We start from the raw sequence: 24,031 nt of genomic DNA on the forward strand, positions 1-24,031 counted from the left end.
GACACCAAGATCATACATATATATAAACCCATCTTCTCTAGATGTAGAAATCTGAAGATAATGGTAGAGGTTTTAGAAAAACAAAATGAGGAAAAAAACAACACAGTGATGTTCCTTTTGAGCTATGATGTCAACAACAAAGTTTGCTGTTAACTTTGCCTTTGTAAGGAACTGCAAAAATTAAAATAAACAGAGCTTTTGAGAAGACCATCTGTATTATTCTCATTTCGCATATCAGTTTTGCTATGACATGCACCCAGAATGGCAGCTATGAGGAAAATCAGGCTGGCAGTATCTTCAGGAAAGGAAAGGCACTTAGTCACTTGCTGGTTCTCAATATCTGGGGAAGGAAGAAGAGCTGTTTGCAGCTTAAGGTATGTTTTATTGACTATAGAAAACTGCAGCACTGTGGTAACCAAGGATTGATTGTTCTGGGGTGAGACAGCCTTGATGTTTCCGGATTATTTGCATTCAACTCTTAATGTGAGGGATCAGTAGACCCAGATCAGTAGACAACTCTTGGAAAGGGAACCACCCAGGGCGGGTGGACCACACCCCTGTGCTGCTCTAAGGAAGATCCCTTTCCACCAGAGACTTCAAACCACAGTTAGATTCTCAAGGTAGATGGGCATTTGGGAACAGAGGGCGTGAACCAAACAAAATCAACACAACCCAGGCACACCCAAGGGCTGAACCATTCAACATAGGATGGGTCTCCCCCACACCTTACCCTCTCCACTCCCAAGCCCCAAGGCTCAGGCAGGGTTGCTATTTTATCTTGAGTAGCAGCTGAACTGGAGGGCGGGCATACAACCCAGATAGAAAGGGGAAGAAGTGGGTAAGAGGGTAGATCTCAGTGGTTTCTCTACTCCACCACCTCCTCTCCTTTCGAAACAACCTCCATACTAAACACATGATTGTGACTATGCCCCCGAAACTCTAGCTTCTGGTTCAACCTGAAACACTCTGGGGAAAAAGCCAGCAACTACTCCCACTTGGCAGCTGCTGTGGAGGCAGAGTATAGTTGTACACAGGCAGTTGTCACAGAACCTACCCCTGCAACAAACACAGGCACAGCCTATGGCTCACTGGAGACTCATTTGAAAACCCCAGATCTTGTGTAGGTCCTACATGAAGCCGAGGGACATCACCACCCCCAGCAGAGTCAAGGCCACCTCCACACTGGGGCTATTGAGAGACTCCCCAGGTTTTCAACAACAAAAAATCTGAAAAAAAAAAAAATAGTTATCCAAAAATCACCCCCCTTCCAATGAGCAGTAGCAATTCCAGGTTCAACAGCTGAGTTTAATTGAGACACCCAAATTCATGTTCTCAAACCCTACTGGGGTTCAGGATGAATGGAGACATTCTTTATATCATTTTGCATCCATTAAGCCACTGCAATTTTATTTCTTCCAAAGGCTTCCTAACTGTGTTTTCAAATTTCATTCACTCTTCTATAATATCATCCTAGTGACCATATCTTTAAAAGTCTGAATTCCTCAATCTACCTCAAGTCACCCACGTCTTGCCTTCCCTAATGCACTGTCTTCTCTCACTGAACTGTTCTTTCTGGTACAAGGACCCCTGGGTGAAGAATGACAGTGCCATTCTGGGAGAGAAGAGTTGCCTGGGAGCTCATCTGGGTGCACTCCCTTGGGAAATGGAAATGCATTTCTACTTTTGTAGTTGTTCACCAAATACTGTGTGTTGAATAGCCGTATGATCTCCTTTAAGCTAATTATTACTCCAACATAACCTCCAGATCAAATTGTACTAGGCCACTAAAAGGAAAGTCTGTTTTCATTCAGGTAGTTAATATTAAGTCACTCATCAATAATGGACATACTTTATCCATTATTAGTGGGATAATGGCTAGAAAGAAGAAAGACCTCATTTCACTTTAAATCTCACTCCAAAGAATTTGTGGTGGCTGTATTTGGAACTGAGAGAATAGCTAACCTTATACTTCCTGGAAATCTGTTAGGCTCAGAATGGCCAGTGATATTCCTCCCAATAATGTTTTTTTTTGTTTATTTGTTTTATTTTGGTTTTGGCCCCAGAGATTGAACCCCAGGGTGCTCAACCACTTAGCCACATCCCCAACCCTTTTTATTTTGTGGCAGGGTCTCACTCAGTTGCCCAGGCTGGCTTTGAGCTTGTGATCCTCCTGCTTCAGCTTCCCAAGTCACTGGGATTACAGGCGTGCACCACCACAACTGGCCCAATAATCTTCATGGACTCCTCAATGTCACACGCTTGTGGAAGGCTAACCCATACGGAAAGGTAAAGGCAAGTTCTTTTTTTTTTTTTTTTTTTTAAAGGCTTTTATCATCCCCTTGGATTTTTTTTTTTATATACCTTTATTTTATTTATTTATTTTTATGTGGTGCTGAGGATGGAACCCAGGGCCTCACACATGCTAGGTGAGCGCTCTACGGCTGAGCCACAACCTCAGCCCCTAAAGGCAAGTTCTTAAATCACTTCCTGCCTGCCTGTTTTCAGACCCTGTTAGATTTGTGTGTGGAGCACAAACACTGAGGAGCAGTCCACTAACTGACCAGCTCCCCAGTTGCTATCAAGGTAAATTCAAAACCTCGGTGCCCTTCCCAGTCTCCTCCTCGCCTTTTTTATACTGCAGAAGATGTTAACAGGATTCTGAGCCCTTCAGGTGTTGAACCTCAATTTCCTATCAGTTAAGTGCTGTACCCACTTGCTACTATAGATGGTGAGCCTCAAAACCAATAATGTCAGAAATACCTTATAAACCACAGGATGCTATAAAGCTGATTATTATCTGCATCAGTTTAACACTAAGAGCCCACATTTCCTATTATTTCATTTTCTGGTTTCATAAGTTCATATGAAAAAAAAAAGTTTATACATGTTTACAGATGTACTTGAATTTTTCTTACCTAAAAATATAGTTGTTTATAATCTTTCTGACCCAAGTAGCTTTTTCTGAACTCAGTATTCCAAGACAATTTTGTTGATTGCCAAACTGTCTCAATTTGGCTCATACTGCTTCATTTACCATCTAATGATCCCCTCTTCTTAAAACCAGACTCTGTTAGAACTGTGCAGGTCCCTGGAGGCCAGTGGTCACTCCATAAAGAAGACCTCTTCACCCTTATCCTCCTCATACTCCACAGAGCACTGGGCATCATGGATAACATCTGGCTACTTCCTAGTTATGTGACCTTGAACAACTGACTAATGCCAGGCTTCCAAAGTAGTAGATGTTAAAATTTATCATTTCTTCTTTCAAAGTATCTCACTTCGCTCTAAGTGCCCATACTCTCAAGTGTAGGTAACTTGTAAAGTTTGGATCAATTTTCTTATCTCTTATTTTTATTGTCTTCCTTTCATCTAAGCAAGCAGATTCTCAAACATTTTGATATCAAGATTCACTCCCTAAAATTATAGAGGACTTCAAAAGAGCTTCAGTTTATGACAATTATATCTATTGATATTTATCATAGAAATTAAAAATATGAATTTTTAAAATGTAAGTTCATTTAAAAATAAAACCTATGACAAGTTAATTAACATTTTAATAAAAACAACTATACTTCCAATTTAAAAAGTCAGAAAGAATGACGTATTTTGCCTTTTCACAAATATCTTTACTACTTGATTTAATAGAAAACTGGTAGAGTCTCAGGTCTGTTTCTGCTCTCATTCTGTTGGGATATATTTTTGTTTGATGCTGGGAACTGAACCCAGGGCTTCTTGAGCACTCTACCACTGAGCTATACCCCAGCTTGTTTTGTATCTTAAATGAATCTTGCTGGAAGAGATGGCACATATTTGGATCTCAGGGAGGGAGGCTAAGGCAGGAGGATTCCAAGTTCAAGGCCAGAATGGACAACTTCACAATATCCTATCTCAAAATTAAAAATAAAAGGACCACCCTTGGGTTCAATTCCCAGTACTATGAAAATTAAATAAATGGATCTTCTATCCATGTAAGATTTTATAACATCCTGCTTTGGACCAATTGGAAACTGTTGATTTTGAAGATCTTAAAAATGTTCACTCATTTCATTATACAATATCAAAATATCATATTCATTAATATTATCACAAATTCTTAACTGAAATGTCTTGGGAAGCCATCAAGCTCAACATATCAGATGCAAATTTCTCCAAAAACCTAATTTTCATTTAAAAGGTCAAGTTTTAGCATTGACAAGTTTTAGCATTGACAACTAATCTTGTGAAGTGTTTTTATTTTAAATTTTTTTTTTAAATTGAAGTGACAGGCTCATTTCATTCCTTTTGAAGAAAATGTGTGACAAGCGCTCAATTCTGAATAGCCATAGTTTGCCAGTGATTACATCAAATAAAAATGATGTTCCATTTAAAATGTGGCTAGTTCAGCTTGCAATTCAAACAATCACACAATGCTCTGCCTCGAGACACATATCACACTTCAGCATGCAGTGGAAATGCTTTATGCAGACTTCCCACTTCACTGCACAGAATATTAAAAAGATAGGTATTCAAGGGTCAAGATTTAATAACATTCATTATTTTTAGTGCTTTGTCAAGGACATTCTTCAGTGAATTATCATGTCTGATGCAAGTACATGGCAGTGAAAAACACCATGACTAGGTAGTTGGTGCCCCTGTCTTGAAGAGCAGGTATTGCAAGTTTTACTACTGATTTTGATTATTATAAAAAGAGTTTGACCTCACAAATCCCTGACCGAATCTTGGGGGCACCTTAGAATTCCACAGCCTATATCTGGAGAAGCTCTGCTTTAAGTATAAATTATGTTAAAGAAAATCCCTTTTCTTAAAAATCAATAAAAACTATAGCCACACACAGCCCTTGCCTGGCTAATCTTTCATGCTCCCCCCATCTACCTACTCAACTTCTTGAAATTAAAAGAAGGGACTATGCTCACCAATTCTACTTCCTCATCATGTATCTATGTAACTTCAACTCATTTACCTTCCCAGTGTTCCTGAAACGGCCCTACTAAGCATATAATTTTTTTTATTCTCCATTTTCTTTTTAAATGGTACATCCTCTCTTTTGATTTTCCTGTAGATTTCTGACCTTGCAAACTCTGTGCTGTAAGGGAGAAAGTAGAAACTGTCATTTAAGATGGAGAGAAAACCCATGGTCACAGGTCTTATGGGTGGGTGACTTCTACCTCTCTTGCAGGTGCTTCTTCCAGTTCTTATTCATAGCTTGTAAATAAAACAACCAATGTTTCTTAGTCGTCTTCTCTCAAGAGATACTAGATCTTCTTCCCTAGTCTAATTGATCTCACCCTCTTACCTCTGAGCAAATGGCTACCCAGTTTACATGCTGAGTGAGCTCCTTCTTGAAGCCCAGTTTGATTCCAGCCACGGGCTGGACACTGTAGTCTCGATGTTCCACCAGCACCTGAAGTCCACACACCTGAAACTGAGCTCAAACCAAACCCTGGGACCCCTTCCTCCAGTGTCCTCTTAGTGTAGCCACAGGGGTTGTCACCATGGCTCCCAGCTCCTCGCAACCTCAACAGTCTCCCTATTCATCCTCTTTTCTCCTGACCCTGGTCCAATGTGAGGTTTTATTCTCTCATTTAATTACTGAGCTCTTTTTCTTATCATTGTCCCTGATCTTAGTCTCTTCCTACCCCCTTCCATCCGACTTTGTTGCCAAAAATCTATGGTCAAATGTTTGTGGGTATTCCTTCTCCCCAGATTTCTAGAATAAAATCCTAACCCACAGGGTGATGATATTAGAAAGTGGGGCCTTCGGGAGACTATGCCCTTATGAATGGGATTAGTCCTTGATAAAAGAGGGTCTTGTGGCCCTTTCCATCCTGTGAGGTTATGAACAGATGCCCATCTCTGAACCAGGAAGTTGGCCCTCATCAGACATGAAATCTACAGACACCTCAATTTTTACTTCTTGGGCTCCTGGACTGTGAGAAATCAATTTCTGTTGTCTATAAACCACCTTGCTTATGGTTGTTTAGTTATAGCAGCCTGAATGGACTGATACATTGGTACATCTTAAAGCATGGCACCAATTAAGTCTTCCTCATGCTCAAAATCTATCTGCTGAACTCTCAATTTATCACACACCTCGCATTAGTATTTCCTCCTTTGAATTAGTCACTCTGTAGACAGGTCTTTACTCCCCAACCAGACACTAAGGCTCAGTGAAGAAAGGACCGACACTTGAAGACTCCCCCCCCCCCCCCGCCCGTACTGGGGAGTGAATCCAGGGGTGTTCTACCACTAAGCCACATCCTTTGTTTATTTTATTTGAGACAGGGTCTCATTATGTTGCTGAAGCTGGTCTTGATCTTGCAATCTTCCCGCCTCTGGAGTTACTGGGATCACAGGCATATGCCATCACACTTAGCTTGATAATTCATTTTTTTTTTCAAAATTTTTTTAGTTGTAGATGAACACAATACCTTTATTTTATTTGTTTATTTGTATGTAGTGCCGGGGAACAGACTCAGTCCTCACTCATGCTCTACCAACTGAGCAAGTGCTCTACCAGTGAGCCCCAACCCTGGCCCCTTGACAGCTCATCTTAAATAGCATCTGGTATACTGCCTTTCACAGCTTAAACATTCAATTAATATTGCCAGACATAGTATTGCACCCCTGTAACACAGAGACATGAGAGGCCAAGACAGGAAGATTCAAAGTCAAATTCAAAGCCAGCCTTGGCAACTTAGCAAGATCTTGTCTCAAAATAAAAAATAAAAAGGGCAGGGAGTAGACAAACTTATGTCCTTATTTGAAACATCTAGTCTTTTTAAATACTTAGAAGTGCATAGACTATGTTAAAAGTAGAGGTAGTAAATAAAACATTTGTAGATTAAAGGGGAAAAAAAAGGCTGGAGATGTAACACAGCAATAAAAACCCTGGATTCAATTCCCAGTATAAAAATATTTAAAAAAAAATATTTATTGAAGGTAATGTAGAATGAATGGCTTCTCCACCTCTAGCCCCTCTCCCACTGGACACATACCAAGCATGCCCACTTCTAAATTCTCATCTAACTAAATCTTATTCAGCCATTAGTTAAATGGTGCATCACCATTTTAAGAAGCTGAAAATTAAAGATAAAGCAGAATTAAGGTTACCTTTTGGGAAAGGAAAGATAAAATGATCAGAGGAAATACACAGTTATGTTTTATTTCTTAACTAGGTAATGGGCTAATAAATGCCATTATTCTTTATACCCCTTTCATTCTCTACATCTTTGAATGTCTGAAATAGTAATCAATGAAATATTTAAACATTATCTAAAAGACCCCCTTTTCTACATTTAGTTATTCTGTTGTTTCATGTGGGTCAATTTCATTTGCTAACCAGACTACCAGGAAAAAAAAAAAGTTTCATCATATTCTGAGATTGATCTTCAATGAGCAATGACTCATGAGATTAAAAACTTTCTCACCCCTCCCCATCAAAGCTTGCTCAAGTTGCTAATGATATATTAAAGCAACCCTAAGTGAATATGGATGGTTGTCCCTAATTCAAAGAAATAAGCTGTGAGTCCTAATTTGGGTTTTTTTCCTTCCCATTAAGGCAGAGGTATTGTTTTGGGGGTAAATGACATATCCCCACAGAAAGTAATATGTTGTTTTAATTGACAGCAAGCTTATTTATAAAGAACCTATCTTATGTGACACATAGCTTTTTAGGACCATTAAACAGGAAAAAAAAAAAAGGAGGGGGGATTTGTATTGTATTTAAGACTTCATTAAGTCAATCTTTTTTTTTTTTTCTGTCCAGAGTAGAAAATTCTGTGTTTCAAAAATATGTAAAAATATTAAAGCAGAGTGCGGTGGCACATTCCTATAATCCCAGGGATTCAGAGGTTGGGGTAGGAAGACTGTAAATTCAAGGCCAACCCTCAGCAATTTAATGAGACCCTATCTCCAAATAAAAAGTAAAAATGACTGGAGATGTAGTTCAGTGTTAAAGTACCTCTGAGTTCAATCCCCAGTATCAAAAGAATAAAAATACTAAATATGGTAGCATGTTTTTTCCTAAAGATGTATCCAGGTGAATGCAAACGTTGATAAACAGTTTCTTCGCTTTCCAAAAATAACAAAAATTTAAAAACACAGGTCATGTAATTGAACCCACTTTCCAGATGGCTAAACTAACACACAAATTACACAACAAAAGTACTTATAAATTAATCAACAAATCTTAAGTGCTCAGTGGTTTTGTTTTACTTCCATTTAAATTTCAAACAACCAAGAATTAAGAATTGATATAGCTACGTGGCCACCAAAGCAAAAGTGAGGCAACATAGTCTGAAAAGACTATTTCAAATATTTAGGAGTAACTTGATATTTCACAAATCTACATGAAAGCAGACATTTCACAAGGAGCTGTTGTCCACAGTCTGGAGAATACTGACACGCTATTATTAACAGCACCGGGAAGTGTCAGAGAGACTTAAATAAGAACACCCAAAGGAAGTATGGGAAGCAGAAGTCCAAATTTTAAAGTGAAACTTAAGAGACAATGCTGGTCCCAAACCTTAGAGTTTGCCCATCGTGTGTCTGTACATGCCTGGGCTTAATAAACCCAATTAGTTTTAGCTCCGAAGCCTCTCCTTTAGGTTCAATGAACCATGCATAAAATTTACATTTTAATATGGCAGTCTTCACTCCACTGAAATGTAAAAGATTCCATGAGGGTTACAAAGCACATCACCCTTTGCTAACTGTCAAGTTCAATTCTGTTGGGCAACCACCACCTCCTCACCAACTGAGTAGCTACTACAGCTCATACCAGCACCAGGGCTATCTTCACACAGGTCATGTGCCCATAATCATGAACCACCCCTAAACCCACACTAAAAGAAATGAAAATGTACCACGTTTCTTAATCGGAGCCCAAATGGAAACCTCAGGTCCTGTATGTGCAGCCCGTGTATGGCGTTAATTTTGGCTGCCAAGGTCCTGAAGAGGCTGAGTGAGAGAGCTCAGGTCTCAGGAGTGAGCACACATGCAAATTTTGGCCACTCCAGCCAGGCCAATGGCTGCTCTTGAATTTAGCTCGGACCACAGCCAAGCCCAAGAACACCTTCTCTTGCCAAGAAAGGTGGCCAATTCTGCCTTGGGCAAGGGGAGAAAAGTTGACAATGGTAACTATTTATAACCTTCTTTCCTAGCGCCATAAAAATCCTAACTCTCTCTCCCACTCATGTATTAGGAGTGCCCTACACAGAAATCCCAACAACGTTCTCAGTCACGGAGGAGGAAGTCATACCGTGGTGTCTTGGCCAGTCACAACACCAGCACCATGATTTGCTAGGGTTGCAATGACTTGACAGGAAGGTGGGGGATGAGGGGCAGGGGTGGCAGGCTTAATCTGAAATGTGAAGTCAGCTCAGGAAGTTCAATGACAGATATTCACATCAGGAGTTGATTTTTGTTTTCCTTTTCACACACAAAACAGAAATGACAGAACAGGTGGTCTGCACACGCAAATGTACACCCAAAAGAGACTTTTTTTTAATCAGTCACAGCTGTCCTAACTGGACACCACAGTAGATTCTCTACCTTCTCACACACACCCAGTGCCACGCCTTGCTCTGCCCAAATCAGTGGCAAGAGCCTCTTCTACCACACAACTGGGGCCTGGCCAGAAAGGACAAGGGCAGACTTCATGCCAGGATGCCTACAACAGCACCTCTTGCTGGCCCAGCGTACCCATGCCATTTCCTCCTCCACCCATTCCAAACTTCCCGATTCCAGCTTCTGCCAACACCCCCCTTTCAGCTCATTTTGAGCTCTCTTTTCACCACCACTCCACTCCACTCTCCTACCACATCCTACTTCCTGCCATACATCACAGAAACACGAAACACACATGCAAGCTGAAACACAGAAGAGCTGTCCCCTTCAAACAATGAGGCTGAGGAGGGGATCTGGTATTTCAAAGTGGAAACATGGATGCATTTCCTTTCCTAAGTTTTCTTTGAGCATTACTGCATAAACTTGTGTCCACTCTCGGGGCAAAATTAGCTTCTGTAAATAGGACAAGAATCTTAACCTCTTGTTTCTGCAGGAAAATTATGTAAAACCCAAACACCCAAATTAAAGTCTATAGAGTTGTGAGATGCAAACTCCTCAGAAAAGTACACAGACGTAAATCTTGAATTGGCTTAAAAAATAAAGAATTATTAATGAAAGTACAGCATGCTACAAGCTCACAGTGCCTGTTATGCTTATTTGGGGATTTAGACAAAGAAACCGAACCTCCCCCCCCCCAACCCCCCAAAATAAAATGTCTTCATGAAAAGGTTTCAATCAATTTGGATTTTTATTTTTTATTTATTTTTTTGGTCCCTACATCCACATCACCTAAAGAAAACTTTCAGAGATTAAAAAAATATATACAGGCTTTTGAAAGTTACCAAATTCCCTTAAGAAAGCTATGATAAGCTTTGCGTGAGTTTCAGCTTTTCAGCTAAAGCCTGGTGCTGAATATTCTGAAATGGTAAAGTATTAACAAGACATCTTGCTGTCTACTGCCTGACTTTTCATGTTCCCCAAACTCAGAGGAAACAAGACCCAACCCCTAATGCATGTACAATCACTCAACTATTGTCACCCTGCATATATAATTCCAAGAATTTACACCAGCCAAGTAGATCTCTATAAACTGCCCGAGGAAAACATCCTCCCAAATACATTCAGTGCAGTGCAGTGTTCCAGCAGGAGCACTCCAGGTTCCCTCAGACACGGAGAGCCATTCCAGACAGTCTTAAGGGAGGAGGGAGAAGTCACTGAAAACATGTCCTTACCATTCTCACTTGGCTCTGTGGGCTTGGACACTTCTCGGAACGGGATTATAACTGTATCTCCAGGCACCCTGGGGCTTTCCACATACTTGGGCTTCCTGATGGGACCTGCAGTGGGAAAGATCTAAGTGTGGCTAATTTTTTCCAGATGCAAACAAAGCTTCAGAACATACAGCGTGTGTCCTTACCAAGACCCAAATATGCTAAGGGAAGAGCCGGCCTCCTCCCTTCCCATGAACACACACACGGTTCAGAGCAGATGCGGGATCATCCAGTCTGGGCTGCTGAACAGGGTAAGCTCAGCTTGGAGACTGTAAACTCTGGCAAAAATGAAACCTGGTCCCCCACTCTGAAGTCTCTACAGCTGTCTTCACTGTGTGTCAAGGAGGTGATTTTGACATGTCCAAACCTGGATAGCCTGTGGTGAAGGTTTTATGGGTTTCATATTATATATATACACACACATATGCATATATATGTGTGTGTGTGTATATATATGTGTGTGTGTGTGTGTGCATACTCACACACACACGCACGCACGCACGCACGCATATCATTTTCCTCTAACTGGGATGAAGATGATTTCATTGCTTGGTATCTCCAAAGTTGGAAGGCAAGGACTACAAACAGCCAGCTGTAATATCAACAGGCTCGGTGCAGCCGTTGCGTGAAGGCATCTTATCAGGCTGGTGACGCACAGTGACTGTGAGGGGCCCACAAGAGGAGACTTTCTGGCGGCTGAAAGAGCTTCCTCTGAATGGCCAGACAGTCAGACTAGCTACAGCTCAGGACACAAGAGAAACTGAGGGTCTCATCTCCCCATGGTCCCACCTTATCAGCAGAAGGAGCCCTCAACTCATTGCTGCTGGAAAAGGACAAGGTTGGAGACCTTTACGAAACAGTTCAGCACAGAAGGTTACACAAAGTCACCACACAGCCAGCAATTCCACTCCTGTGTGAATATATGTTCACACTTGTACACATACATTCATAGTGGCATTATTTGAAATAGCCAGAGGCCCACTGACTGATGAAACAGGATGTGTATAGCCACACACTGGAATACTGTTGGGAAATAAAAGGAATGAAGCACCCATTCATGCTGTGACATGAAACCTAAAAATTATGCTGAATGAAAGAAGCCAGGCACCAAAGACCACCTAGTATATGATTCTGCTCATGTGTGATGTCGGGAAGAGGCAAACCTATAGAAATGAAAGGTCTGAGTGTTCGCCTGAGGTTGATTGAGGATACACTGGCTCCTGGGGGGATGACGAAGGGAATTCTTTTGGGAATAATACAATGTTCTAAAATTAAATTGTGGCAATCATTTATATAACTTTGTGAACATGATAAAAACTGCACTGTATACTTTTAAGTGGATGAATTATATGTGAATTGTATGGTATATGAGTCAGACCTAATTAAAACAGCTTAAAAAGCCAAAAGAATTCCCAGATTCTATCTGCTTCTTCCAAATACGCGATATTCCTTTCTGATCCAGAAACCCCCACTTGACTCTGTGATTGCCTTATAATTTTAACAAGGCCACAGTGATAGAAACATTTTGCATCACTAAGAGGAAGGGGTGATGGAAAGAGGTCCAGGGAGGGGTCTGTGGCTCTGCCCTCTGTGCAGCCCTGAGCTACGGTGTGGACATGCCAGGGTTCTTCTCCATCCTCACACAGTGAAGGGGTGACATGGGCAGACTCTGAGCATCCTTCTATCTCCAACACCAGGTACATCTGTGAGCTTCTGTTGAAATTATAGTTTATGGTGAGAGATGCTGCCATCTAAAGGTTCATTGCAAAAGCATATATACTACTGGAAAAATAATCCAATTCCCAGCCAGTGATAATGTAGCCTATTTAAAGATGCAGCACATTATCAAAGAGGTTGCTTCACAAATAACGATGCTATTTCTAACTTCAGAAACCATGATTTTTAAATGACTAATGTAGTATTAATCAAGAATCTGTCTTCATAATTTATTTAACCCCATCAGAGAGGAAATTTCTTTTAAGGTTAATGGAATAGTTACAGAGGGTAGGGGAAAATACGTTCTAAGTGGGGAATGGAAACTCTGCCTCAGTATCCAGATGTTATCTAAAACACCCATATATCCACATACAGATATGAATGGGGGAATTTGCTATGGAATTTTCTATGGAAGAGACAGACCCAGGAAAAGGCCTGAGCAGGACAGAAAAACAGAACCAGTAAATATACAAAGGTGTACCATGTGCAACTTTGGTTTGTACTATGCACACCTTTGTTTCCCTTCTTCTTCCATTTAAAGGAGGTAGGGGAGGTAAAGTCCTTTATGGTCTGAAGACCACAACCAGTGTCATACTTACTGCTCTAGAGATACAGGTAGAGAGCACTCTTCGGGATGGAGACAACAGCAAATCCAAAGAGATCTGCTTCCAGGCTTCAATCTATCACCCAATGCATCCTTCAAAAATATACTCTTATAGTAAATACTTTTGGGGGGTACTAGGTAAAGGAGCACTTTTTGTCACTGAGCTACACCCCCAGCTTTATTTTTTATTTTGAGATAGGATCACTAAGTTGCTAAGACTGGCCTTACACATGCTATCCTCTTGCCTCAGCCTCCCCGTCACTGGGATTTCAAATGTGTGCCACCACATCTGGCTAGTAAGTACTTTCTTAAAAATATAGGCTATTTTATATGAAAATACACAATGGTTATTATGAATAGCTGGAACATGGAATGCAGAGCCTTCAGAAAGCATCCATGCCTGTCCATCTAATCGTCTGTGATGGTTCTACTCAGAGGCAAGCACTAAGAAAGGATCCACATCAAGGAGTCAGGACTTTGAGAGCAGTGATTCTGGACTTGGACAGACCGAAGTTCAAATACTGTCCCATCCCCTCCTCAGCATCCCTTTATTCAGGCCTTAGTATGTTGCAGAGTTAAAGACAAGAATGTGAGCCTCCCACAAAAAGGGGAAAATTCATGAGGTCATAGACCAGGCCAATCTGGTTTCCATGCATATTAAATAATAAATAACACCCGACAGCAAAAGAGAGCCAGAGTAGACCAAAGTAAATAAAACATGCATTCACTGGCCACACAACACCCAGCACTTAAATGCATTTTTCCATCCATTCCTAGTAACTTTGAGAGAAGAGCATAATTTCCCCCATTTTTAGGTCAGGAAATTGAGGTTTGAACAAGTTCAACAATTTGCTCAAGGCCCACATATAGCAAAGCAGGAAGGAATTCAAATGCTGGTCTGTGCAGTTTTGAAGTCCACTCAATAAACCCCAACTCAGCACTTAAAACACTACGAAATCTAGATTAAACATAACAATTCCAGAAAAACCCAGAGCCCTGGAACCTTCCACCACCCAGTCATCCAAAGATCCCGGCTGTTTAGGCAAACAAATCTTTTCTCCATCCTACTTGTCTCCAATCTCCCCCTAACATTTACTAGGAGTTGAAATATTATGAAGTGAATATAAACAACTGTTCTCCAACTTGAACCTTTTATTTAAATTGCTTTTCACCAAGAGCTGAACCTAAAATGCTATAAAACAAGATAAATTTATAGCCATAGAGGTTTTATTCTCCCCCCTCCCCTACTGCTCATTAGAGAATCTGTGCGTACTTTGCATGAAACAGAGCAGATGAAGGCTAGTTTGCCTCTGCTCCCTCCTGAACCACCACTGAAGCTGCAATAAAAGGATTTAAGAGAGACTGGTGGAAAAAGAAGACGGCCACAGGCAAGAAACAGACCTCTGAAAGTGGGAAGCAGATTGCCAAGGAGCAGGGGACTGAGCAAAGCACAAAAGCTGCGTGCTGGGGAAGCGGTGCTGGGGGCTGGTACAGGCCTGGGGCCCCGTGAAGGCCTACAGGCTAGGCCAATGTATTAAAGGAAAAGTCAGACCCCCACAATCTCTTCCCAAGACAGGAGCATTCGCGCTGTCATCCTAGAGGCTGAGTTTATTCTTCAGAAAGGCTGAATTTTAAGACCCTGAAGATTCAAGAACTAAACTGGAAAAGTAGGATTAACAAAAACTCTGTGCACAGGCTGGTGGGCCCACCCAAGATGCTTGCATCCCCCTGCTGCCCACACAGCTGTGGGAACAGTCAAGTTTATACAACAAGGTTGGAAGAGACTGGAGGATTCTCCTCTGGGGAAAGACAGCAAGAGAACAGATCTGTCAATATCACATGGACCACCACCCCCCAAAAATAAATAAATAAATAAAAAGAAATGGCAGACCCCTGATAGCCGTGCTATAGCATGGTCTATCTCCTACACACACCCCACTCAATCAGCTTTTTAGCACACTATACTTACAGACAAATGTGGAGCCAAAGATCTCCAGATAAGCCCTAACAGGGAAAGAAAGCATGACAGTAACGGAAAGAGATTCAAAAAGGGACTCTGAAGAGTCAGAAAAAAAAAAAAAAAAAAAAGAAACACTTCTCAGAAAGAAAAGTGGTGCTGTATCTGCTACACAAGGGTATATTGTGACGAGGGACATGCAGAGTCCAGGATGTGGCCAGCAGAGCAGGCTGCAGCTGCAGAGTGAGTACACCGGAGGCCACAGCAGTTAGGACCCAATGCCATCAACCAGGTGCTGATCTGACACTTAAATGGCCATCCACCAAACCACAGTGACACTGATTCTTGTACCATCCATACAAAAAAAAAAAAAAAAAAAAAAAATCCCCCTAAATGAAGCAGCTACACTGCTAATCAACAGAGACCCAAACTGAAAAGCCCTTCTCCTCTAAACTCCCTTACTCAAGGAAAAGTACTAACACCCTTCCACACACAGCTTTTTGTTTATTAAAACAAACAAAAAACCAAAACTCATCCCTTAGCATAAGCTACTTTAAAGTAAAATAATTTCCCCTGTTTACATAAACCAAGAGTTATGAGATTAAATTTTCCAAATTAGGCTGAAGCCAGAATTAGACAGGCAGTCAGAATAGATAGGTAAATCGAGTCAGGTGGATAAAGGAGGCAATTTTGAGTGTGTCAGGGAAGTTGGAGACTGCCCTCGGGAGGATAGAAATGTTAATTCCTTCAGAGCCCTTCCTCCACCCTTATCAGGGACCTGCCCCTGCTCTAGGCCTATTGCCAGGGTAATCTGTCCCAGGAATTACCCCTCCCTACAGCGAGCCTTAAGGTTGTTAATTAATGTGTCCTAGCTGCTCCACCAGCCCACCAGATTCCCACCTTCTGGCCATCCCACCAAGCATTCCTGGGCCTAGTCACAGACACAGGAAGGAGAAAGATAAGGGGAAGAGGGCAGGAGAACAAAGGAAGCCTAGGACATATAAAAAAGGCAGAATACCTCACTTCTTGGCATACCAGGATACCATCTATGACACCCTTCTCCCTCGGGGAGAAGTCTATGTTACCCCTTTGAAAATAAACCCTGCTTTATATGCTTGCCTCGGCATGCTTCTCTAATGTTCAAACTTCCACGTGTGAGGAAGCAGGACTCCTCACCGATAACCACCGGTATCAAGGGCTGGGGGAGTAGCTCAGTGGTAGAGTACCTGACGAGCATACATGAGGCCCTGGGTTCCATCCCCAGCAGAAAGAGAAAAGATTATATATGCACACACAAAAAACAAACTTAAGAAGGGGTTAGGTAGGCGCTGGGAATATAGTTTAGTGCTACAGCACCTTGACTGGCATGTGTGAAGCCCTGGGGTTAATCTCTAGCACTGAAAGCAAACAACCACCAAAAACAAAACAGAAAAAGGAAACCCCATGTGTTTTCCATACTAAACAGAACAGAATACTGCCCAGAAAGCATATATTCTTGCTACTCCCTAGGTTTTAAGACAAGAACAAGACAAGACTTTCAGGTGTGAGGGTGAGCAGATGTGTTTCCCTTGCTGATACCTCACCTCCCAGTCACTCCTGGGCAGCTGACCCTCAAGGGCACTGTGTCAAGCAGCTTTCCCAGCTGTCCTGTGCATAGGCCCCCTGGGAACCTTACTACACTGTAGATTCCCCCGTATGAAGTAGGGCCAGGGCCATACTCCAGTAGAAAGGATGGCCTCTAAGGAAGACCACATTAACCACCCTCCTGGTGGCCATGGCCAGAGCCTTGCCCAGATGATGAGGCTATATAAATAAGGCTTGTTCTTAATTATAAATGAAAACTCCTTCATGTTATCCTAGATCCCTCTCTTTATCTCAATTCCTGAGTCTCCACAACCAATTCTACACTATGTGATACAGGGGAAGGGGGCTCTCAAAGTTAAAATTCAAAGGAACAAAAAATGTACTTAAAAAAAAAAAAAAGAAAGAAATGTTTAACAGCCATAAACTTGCAGGTACCAAGAGGCCGTCTACAAAGGAACAGCTGCTGTCACTTCTTTAATCACAAAAAAGGGCCAGGTGTCCATTTGGAAGGAAGGAGCCAGAATCTGCCCTTAATCGTTGTTCTGCAACCTTGAAGGCTGAGCACTCTCCATTCAGCATTCTGTCTTTATGTAAATCTCCAAATACACTTTCCCAAGCGGCCAGTTTTCTTACTCTTTTTGACATTTTAATCACACAGCTATTCTACTGCTTAGAAACTGCCATATAAGGAATATTTTTTTAAAGGGGGATAGTAGGAAAAAATCAAACTGGGCTTTATCTCCAGGCAATGAGTGAGAGAAGGGCAGGGGTTACTTTTCATTTCTGAGTGTTTCAGTTAAAAATAATTATACATATACATGCAATATTTGGGATGCAGAATACCTCAGGCTACTTACAGCATTTAAAGTAGATCTTACATTTTTCACTCCATCTAGAAACTATGAAAAGTGATGCTTTAGGTTATTAATCATTTTAGGGATGTTTTAGTATGTTGAACTTTCACAGTAAAGGTTCCTGTCAATTTTTTTCTGGTCTAGGTTTTCATTTCACATTGAAAAATGTTGAGAAGATGAAGAAAAGGAAAGGAGTAAAGATTTGGGGGAGAGGGAAAACTTTATCTCTAAAGCAAATGTCATTTAATAGCCAATTCCAAATGCTAAACTGTGATAACTAGCAGATCAGAGACTTGGATTTTTTTAAAAATTTATCTTATTTTTAATTCAGTGCTGGGGATCAAACCCAGGGCTTCATGCATGCTTGACAAAGGCTCTACCACTGAGCTACATCCCCAGCCTTTTTTGAGACAGGGTCTGGTTTTCCACTTGGCCTCAAATTTGCAATCCTCCTACCTCTGCCTCCTGAGTAACTGGGATTATGGGCATGTGCCACCACTCTGGGTTGAGTCTTATTAGATTTTTAGAGCAAGATATCCATCAGAGCTTCTAAAGTCTGACTCCTCTCCTACTGCATCCCAAAAGAGAATGTGTGATAGGAAGACAAATAATTTTGGACTGATTCAGGGAAGACCTGGCTTAATTGAGGCTTCAGGACTGGAGAACTGGTGGACTGCCCACAGATGCAAACTATTAGGGGTGACAGCCTCTTAGGAGGAATCATTCTGAGAGAAGGAGGGGCCATGACAAGGAATCAACCCAGTTGGAAAGCCTTGGCCAGAGAAGAGGGCAATTTCAAGCACAGCACAGTATCTATTACTTGGATTTCTCCTATAAGAAGCAGGGGCTGTAAATAAAAACCAAAAATGCTGCTTAAGATGGCTCTCTCTACTTCAGGAAGGGACAAAGGCAGCATTAGTCCTCTGTCCCAAAACATCTAGGGTTCTGGGTGCTGACACAGGGCATCGGAAGAGAAGTGTGCTGGCTGCCCCAGCAGATGTACCACCTTAGGACATCCAGAAGTTTCCAGAAGCACTCTCACAAGGGCCTGGGGTTGTGCAAGGAGGGAAGGGCAACCAGTCAGTGCACAGTGGTAACTACTGTGACCTCACCCACATCCAAAGACAGAGGAGACCTGGGGAAACTAAGACCAAAATTCTAGGGACAAAAAACAGAAGGGAAAGAAAAACCACAGGTGCTCATGGTGAATGAAATACAAAAGTTACCTGACACCACTCCACAAGCCTTTTACTTATTTCAAATGCTTTATTTTGAGAAATCCACTGGGGAGGGTGAACAGCCTTTGATCATTCACACAGTGCGCAAGGCCCCGGTGAGGATGCAACATGCATTGTCATTACTGCGCTTCAGCCCAGCGGGAAACAGTGCATCCAGGGGTGCCAAGCTTCCCTCAACAAGGCACTGCCACATAGATGTGGACAAAGATTTTCAAGTCTTTCTGTAGTCAACATATTTATGGTATTATGAGTACAATACTAACGAGTCATTTTTCCATTTTCTTTCAATGCAGTTTATGTCATGCTGTTCCTATGCAGTGCCTAAATTGGTGATTATTCATTAAAACAAGGAAATGCATTTAATTCACTTATTTACTTCACAGATATCTCCATCACATGCCAGTAAGACCCAAAGACATAGCCCAGTTCTCCGGAAGATCTCAATGAATAAGGAAAAAAATTTTAATACAAATGAAGTTTATCTCAAAACAACTCCTTATAACCAGTGTGATATAACTTTATGTCAGTAGCTTTAATATACTGCCTAAAGGTGATTAGTTGTCTTAATCTGGAATACTGATTCCAGGAGTTGTTAACTTGCTTTTGATCAAAAGGAGATATTGATCAGATGGTGCTGCAAGCCGGGTGTGGTGGTGCTGGCCTGTAATTTCAGCAACTCAAGAGCCAATGTAGAAAAATCACATGTTCAAATTTAGCCTCCACAACATAGTGACCCTATATCAAAATATGAAATAAAACAGAGTGGGCCCAGGTGTGGTGACACATGCCTGTAATCCCAGCGGCTCAGGAGGCAGAGGCAGGAGGATCCAGAGTTCAAAACTACCCTCGGCAAAAGTGAGGCGCTAAGCAACTCAGTGAGACCCTGTCTCTAAATAAAATACAAAATAGGGCTAGAAATGTGGCTCAGTGGTCAAGTGACCCTGAGTCCAATCCCCACTACCCCCTCTTTAAAAAAAAGACTGGGGATATAGCTCAGTGGTAGAGCACCCGTAAGTTCAATCTCCAGCACCAAAGACAGAGAAAAAAAGAGAGACAGAAAGAGAAAGAGAGATTGCTATAAGCCAGCCAGTCAGTTGTCCTTGCCACTAACTAAAAGCAGTTATGTTAATTAGCATATTTTAGGTCAGAAATGGGCTTTTAAATTAGTTAAATTACTAATTTTGTTAGTTAACATTATGGTTGCTGAAAATTTGTTTTCAGTGGTGAAATTAATGGTATCTGTGATTGGTAAAGGAATTGGCTAGAAATGTCACAAACATGTATTAATCAGTTTAAAAATCTGGCAGACCCTCAGGAATATAGAGCTATAAGTAGGAATAGTGCCCGAGTCTTGTTAAGCAAACTGGCAGGGCCAATCTCTGATTCCTGGGAATACTTAGGTCCCTGATGAAAAATGGCAGGATAACCAGAATATTCTGCCTGCCTCAGGGAGAATCTGAGGATGTCACTCTAAGATTCTGGTCCCCTCAATATTGAATCAAAAATCTCAGTACTGCTGGGAAGGGACTCTGCAAATGGAATTAAGACTTGAGGTTACTGATTAGCTGCCCTTAAAATAAAATTATACTGAATTATCAGGGGGTGTCCAATGTAATTTATGAACCCTTAAAAGCAGAAGTCAGGCAAAGGAGAGAGAAGGTAGAAGGCGGAGGGAAGAGAGATTCAAATGGTGAGGATTCTGCACCCTTCTGGACTGGGCACCTTGCTGGCTTTGAAGCTGAAGGAAAAAAAGCCACAAACTAAGGAATGCAGACAGTCTCTAAAAATTGAGACTGATCCCCCAGCCAATGGCCAATAAGGAGAAAGTGACCTTAATTCTACAGTCCCATGGAACTCAATTCTGCCCACTTGACTGATTTGGAAGTGTCCCTTCCACTGAACCTTAAAGGAATGCAACCTGGCTTCCATCTTGACTTTGGCCTTGTGAAACTCGGAACAAAGAGCTAGCTGTACCACATCACGCCTGAACTTGTAGAGAATTTTGAGATAATAAATTTGTTTTAAACTGATAACATTTGTAGCCGTTTCTTAGAGCAGCAATAGAACACTAACACACTGCAAGACTGTCCCAGGTACTACAGGTAAACACTGGATGCAAGGTGCTTTCAGAGCACTCATCTCTGAAAAGGACAGAGCTGGGACTTCACCAGGCACATGGAGCAGGTTGTATGGCTGCAGGGTGGCAGCCTGATAAAGCTCCATATGGGCGAACTCAGGCTAAGCATTTTTCTCATTCATACCTGGTAGTGAGTCTATAAGGAGGAAGCCTCTGGCCCTTACCTCCTGTAACTTTTGGTAGTAATTATAGTTTCCCATAAAGAATACAATACCTGAAACTGGTTTCATTAGGTTTGTAAAAATCATACATTGAGCATCTCTAATCCAAAAATGCGAAATTAAAACTATTCCAAAATCTGGATTTTTGCAGCACAGAAATGATGTCATAAGCAAATTCTATACCTGATCTCATGTAATCAGTCAATCAAAATGCAAGTGCAAGCTGGACGCGGTGGTGCACACCTGTAACCCCAGCAGTTTGGGAGTCTGAGGCAAGAGGATCTTGAGGTCAAAGCCAGCCTCAGCAAAAGCGAGGCACCAAGCAACTCAGTGAGACCCCGTCTCTAAATAAAATACAAAATAGGGCTGAAGATTGGCTCAGTGGTTGAGTGTCCCCAAGTTCAATCCCTGTACAAAAAAAAAAAAAAAGCAAGTACACTAAAAATATCATGCACAATTATCTTCAGATTCTGTGTATATGGTATATGAAACAAACAAATTTTTTGTGTTTAGCCTACTTTATTTAGATATCCCAAAGATATCTCATCATGGATATGCAAATATTACAAGCTCCAAAATCTGAAATATTTCTGGTCCCAAGCATTTCAGATTATTTCAACCTGTTTTTAACCAGTTACCCAAAAAGTGGACAACCCACAAACCTTGATTTTGAGATGTTTCTGGAACAAAGATCAGAGACCTTCTTGGAATGATGATTTCAGGGTTTCTTACTAGGGAAACCACCCATAAGGGGTAGGGCTCCTCTGTTATTCACACAAGTAGGAAATGAGCTGTATACTACATGAAGTAACTGACTCCAAAGAGAGGGATGAGGATCCTTAAGAACTTTCTTTGCCTGAGGGTTCAGACTGGTCATGCTCCACATGTGGCCCTTGGACCAGTGTCTACAGCATCACCTGGAACATGTCAGACATGCACATTCTTGGCCCCAACCTGAACACAGATGATTCTGATGTCTATTCAAGTTTGAAAATCAAAGATTTAGCCTGATTGGGAGCTATTTAGGACCTTGCCCACACCCTGGGGAAGCCTGTGATAAAGTACCGAGACAAGATGGAAACAGCTGCCTATGGCCCAATGCTAAGAAACTGGGCAGAGCAGCAGCAGCAAGAGAGGAAGCAGCAGCCCTGAGCAGCACCGGAGGATGCAGCAGAGGCAGTGCCATTAGGAGAGAATTCTGGGAGGTGGGAAGCGGCATCTTACTCTTCCCTTTCCTACACAGGGAGTGTGACCTGAGGAAGAGAACCTTGCTCCCTTTGGGCTTCTTTACAGCCCTTAGCACAGTGCTACGTTCTCAGGGCACAAATATGTATTTCAATAAGAAAATGTTTCTTTCTACTTTTTATATACATTATACTTATTTGCTATAAACTAATCACTTCCAAAAAATTTTAATTTGCCTATATTTTCTCAAATATTCATTTAGCATAGTGGCTATTATGGAAATCTGTTCTAATCTAATGCAGTCTTCCAATTCAGGCAGGAGATCTGGGAATAGAAGAAGAGGCAAGAGAGAAAGATGTGTTCCAGTCCATCCAACAATTCCCAGGAAGGTCCTCCATGTCAAGAGGGCAAGAGCAGAGCAATCCTGTGTCATTCATCAGCTCATTTTTATGCAGGTGTGCTCCCCACTCCTCCACCATTGTGGCCAGGTCAAGACTAGTCCGTCCTCCTTGGACAAATTTACGACTGCATACACATACACTCCAGCCCCCACCCTATATAGGAAGCCTCATGACCTACATCACAAAGAAAAATGGACATCAAAAGGAAGTACCTGAAACTTTCTTCAGTCCCATCCTCAGTCTCACATGTACCAGTACTCACCTGGTCACATCCACCTAAACCTAATCTTCTACCTATGCTCAGGATGCCAAGATGAAAGGCAGGAACAGGCAAGAGAGATGCAGAATCCAACTGCTTCTATAGAATATCTATAAATATCTGAGAATTGCTGCTTTGGATAGGATTCATGGGTTTAATCAGATTAGATCAAAAGATTAGCCATGGATGTTAGTTACAACCTACCTAGGTTGCACTGAGACCATTAATGGGACCCAGCTTGGACAATGGGCTACCAGTGCACAAGCAAGCAGGAAATGAGCTCCATACTGCATTAAGTAACTAAATCCAAAAATAATCCTGCCTCTTTGATTAGCTAAAAAATTTTTCCATGTTTTTTATGGTTAAAATATAAACAAAACATAATAAAATGGCTGGTGAAGATGAAGAGCAACTGGAACACTCATATTGCTTAGTAGGAATACAAAATGGTACAACCACTTTGAAAAATAGTTGGCATTTTCATATAAAGTTAGACACACTGCATCATGCTGTCAATTCCATTCCTAGGTACTGACCCAAGAGAAATGAAAACAAGCTTAAAAAAAAAAACTTGAATGTACATATTTATAACAACTTTATTCAGTAATCCCAAACTGGAAACTACCCAAATGTCTTTCAACTGGTGAATGAATAAGTTATGGGATGGATACTAGTGACACCTAGTTGTAGTGAGGCCTTAAGTGTCAAATCCAAGGCATATATCTCTGACCCCTTGAAAAGCCAGCCCCAGCATCAATCATCTCTTCACAGTTTGATAAAAGCTTTAATTATCTTTCTGAAGGTGTACACAGTCTTGATTAACTTTCAATTACTATTTTACAACTCTATAAACCACAGGAAATTCAGCAATGCAAATTAATTTTGTCTGTCAGAGAACATGAATCTCTACAATACAAAATTCTCAGGTAAGCTGTTCTTAGCATCTTATAGGTTTCCTCATTGATTAATAAATTGGGTTTTTGCCTTTTGAAAATTATACACCAGTACTCCATTGCCTTAGACGTTTTCTGGTACAGCCAATGAAAGGTAAGTAAGTGCTGGGATTTTAGGAAGACTGTTTAAAGAAAGCTGACCCC

The 24,031-nt window shown here is 41.4% G+C and overlaps 1 protein-coding gene across 4 annotated transcripts in view; it reads right to left on the minus strand.

Annotated features, from left to right (window-relative positions):
- Positions 1-24,031, minus strand: part of Tanc1 (tetratricopeptide repeat, ankyrin repeat and coiled-coil containing 1) — a 227,218-nt gene that overhangs the window by 78,503 nt on the left and 124,684 nt on the right. For 3 of the 4 annotated variants that reach the window (XM_076865485.2, XM_076865484.2, XM_076865483.2), the window contains exon 5: positions 10,800-10,904. The exons of the other annotated variant lie outside the window; for it this stretch is intronic. In XM_076865485.2, coding sequence (XP_076721600.2) covers positions 10,800-10,904 — 105 coding nt within the window. The remainder of the gene's footprint in view (positions 1-10,799; positions 10,905-24,031) is intronic. 4 annotated transcript variants of the gene reach the window in all.

This window comes from Callospermophilus lateralis, chromosome 9, assembly GCF_048772815.1.
Source record: "Callospermophilus lateralis isolate mCalLat2 chromosome 9, mCalLat2.hap1, whole genome shotgun sequence".
Classification (NCBI taxonomy): Eukaryota; Metazoa; Chordata; class Mammalia; order Rodentia; family Sciuridae; genus Callospermophilus; species Callospermophilus lateralis.